Here is a 3,162-nt window from a genome sequence, read left to right as displayed (position 1 = left end):
ACATCTCCAACTCTGCAGTTGATAGAGATACGAAGGTATTGTAGATGTTACTTATTATTATTATTATCATTTATTTGTTAGGCGCCACAAAGTTTTCGCAGCGCCGCACACAGTACAAACAGTAGACTATACAGGGTGAAACCATACAGAACAATGAACAAAAAGTACCAATACTTCAGAAACTCCAGGCAGGCTACGACGGAGCAGAATAATAGGTGAGGAGACAGGAGGGAAGAGGGCCCAGCTCATGCGAGCTTACATCCTAAAGGAGGGTAAACAGACCAGGTACAAGAGGAGCCAGTTGAGGCAAGGGGACAGAAGGGAGAAAGAGCTGAAGGGAGGAGATGGGGTTAAGTGGATGGTTGGTAGGCTTTGAGAAAGAGGTGAGTTTTGAGTGCACGTTTGAAGGAGCACAGAGTAGGAGAGAGACGGATGGAACGAGGGAGGTCGTTCCAGTGAAAGGGGCTGCATGGGAAAAGTCTTGGATTCTGGAGTGGGAAGAGGTGATAAGAGTGGAGGAGGGGTGGCGGTCGTTGGCCCAGCGCAGGGAGCGGGCAGGAGTGTGATTGGAGAGGAGATTAGAGAAATAAGGGGCAGTAGAGTGGGAGAGAGCCTTGTAAGTGGTGGTGAGGAGTTTTAAAAGGATTCTGTAGAGGAAGGGGAGCCAGTGTAAGGTAAGGCAGAGAGGGGAGGCAGAGAGGGAGCGGCGTGAGAGGAAGATGAGTCTTGCGGCCGCATTGAGTATAGAGCGGAGGGGGGAGAGGGGGGAGTGGGGGAGGTCAGTGAGGAGGAGGTTACAATAATTGAGGCGAGAGATGATAAGTGCGTGCATGATAGTTTGGTGGCATCCTGAGAGAGAAAGGGGTGTATGCAGGCGATGTTGCGTAGTTTGAAGCGACAGGCTTGGGCAAGGGAATGAATGTGGGGGGGCAAAAGAGAGAGTGGAGTCGAGGGTGACACCCAGGCAGCGAAGTTGGGTGACAGAGGAGATGGTGGTGTTTTTGACGACAATAGAGAGGTCATGGTGGGATGGGAGTCTGGGCGGAGGAAAGATAATTACTCTACTTACAGTAGAGTAATAAAATAGGTATGTGTTCTGTAGGAAACTGTTAGGCCAATCATGAGGGTTTTAATAAAGTTGTTTCATTTTATGTATTCATATTATCTTTACTTTACATTTTACCAGCAGATAGCCATGTTACCATTGAACAGCAGCCAGATTCCAGCCACGTTCGTCTTGTTGGGAATGTCAGGACTGGAAGCCGTCTACAGCTTGATCTCTATTCCAATCTGTTTCATGTTTTCCCTTTCTGTTTTTGGTAATGGGCTAATACTTCATGTGATAATACAAGATCACAAACTCCACCAGCCAATGTACCTATTTCTCTCCATGTTGGCCACAACTGACTTACTCTTTTCACTTTTCACAAGCCCATCAGTCCTAGGTATTTTCTTGTTCCACTACCAGAGCATTAGATCTAAAGTATGTCTCTTCCAGATGTTCTTTATTCACTCACTCTCCATCACAGAGTCCTCACTATTATTAGCTATGGCATTTGACCGATTTGTGGCCATCTGTCATCCTCTTCGATACACAACCATTCTTACCAGTTCTGTAATAACCAAGATTGGATTGGTTTGTGCCATACGGGGTACTCTAATCCATGTGCCATCAGTGACTAGCCTCCAATTTCTTCCATATTGTAATGGTAATATTCTGTCCCATTCTTACTGCTTGCACCAAGACGTTATGAAGTTGGCATGTGATGGGACTAATATATTCAACATTATGTATGGTCTTGCAATCATTCTGTGCACAGTTACTGTAGACATTGTCCTTATTGTCTTGTCTTATGTCCTGATAATTAAAGCTGTGCTTCAAGTGACTTCAGAAATTGAGCAGTATAGGTTATTTAGCACTTGTGTCTCTCACCTCTGTGCAGTTTTCATGTTCTATGTTCCTTTGGTGGCACTAGCCATAGTACACAGATTTGGAATTCAGGTACCTCCAGTCTTTGTAAATCTCATAGCCAATGCTTACCTGTTTGTTCCACCCATGCTAAACCCCATCATTTATAGCATAAAGAGCAGACAAATCCGTGAAGGCTTCTATCAAGCCTTCTACAGAAGAAAGATAGATTTGTAAAGGTTACATGATCCAAATAGACATTTTGGCATGAGTTAAGTCTATCCCCAATAGTCTATATGATGCAATCTGCAAGTAAATAATATTTATAGGTTTGTACATTATTTATGCATATATTTTATAAGACAAAAAACAGATTTTCAGTGAATTTTAAAACTAAATAACATTAATAGAAGATTACAGAACAACATAACTATAGGGAAGACATGTTTACAATGGAAGTAATCATAGAGGTGTGTGGGATGGAAAGAAGCATGGGTTGGGTGGAGCCTTAATGAGAAAAAAATGTCAGAAGAAGTAATTGAAAAGAAACAAACAAATGTTCTATGATTGTTTTGAGTATATTATTGTAGCATTTGAGTTTACAATAGACTGAATGGGGTAGAAATGAGAATGAGGAAGATGTTAGAAGACTGCTGTAATTCATCTTCATTAACTCTGGCTTAATCATGAGGTAGGAGGACCTTCTGTGAACTGTGGGTCAAAAGCAAGTAGAGACTAGCGGAACCCTTGTCAAAATATTAAGATTACTATCACCATAGAGCAAAATGAAGACGGTCTTAATGCTCTCTCAATGATCAACAAAATGCTTCAGTGTGTGATCAAGTCCGACTACTGATCAGAATTGGTGGACATGTCCTGTAAACCCTCGTACTTGGAGTAGAAAGACCGGTATGGTTGTAATGATCTCTTTTGCAAGAAGCCCCCCCGCACTCCTCACCTACTGTTGATCTCAATCTAATCAAATACATATTGGCTAAGGATTTTGATGGCTTTGAAAAATACCAAATTTCAATATGTTATTGATAAAATTGTAAGCTTGGAAATCATGTCTGGCGGGAATCACTAATCCAAACAAAAATTGAGCTTTTTGGTTCAAAATGCAACAAAAGTTGAGTCTTCTACAATGGCCAATCAAAGTCCAGATCTCAATCCAATTAAGAATCTGTGGCACTATTTGACAAAGGCAGCCCATAAGCATTATCCAACCAACATGAACATTTTGGAGACAATCT

General features: G+C 42.0%; 1 protein-coding gene across 1 annotated transcript; it reads left to right on the top strand.

Moving 5' to 3' along the window:
* Window positions 1-1,195: 1,195 nt before the first annotated feature.
* On the top strand, window positions 1,196-2,146 carry LOC142139739 (olfactory receptor 51G2-like). Its single transcript, XM_075197608.1, has one exon. The coding sequence runs from the start codon at window positions 1,196-1,198 to the stop codon at window positions 2,144-2,146; it is 951 nt and encodes a 316-aa protein (XP_075053709.1).
* The last annotated feature ends 1,016 nt before the right edge of the window (window positions 2,147-3,162 follow it).

The sequence above is a fragment of the Mixophyes fleayi genome, chromosome 2 (genome assembly GCF_038048845.1).
Source record: "Mixophyes fleayi isolate aMixFle1 chromosome 2, aMixFle1.hap1, whole genome shotgun sequence".
Taxonomy (NCBI): domain Eukaryota; kingdom Metazoa; phylum Chordata; class Amphibia; order Anura; family Limnodynastidae; genus Mixophyes; species Mixophyes fleayi.
The sequence above is the reverse complement of the archived record's forward strand: the minus strand, read 5'-3'. Positions and strand labels throughout refer to the sequence as shown.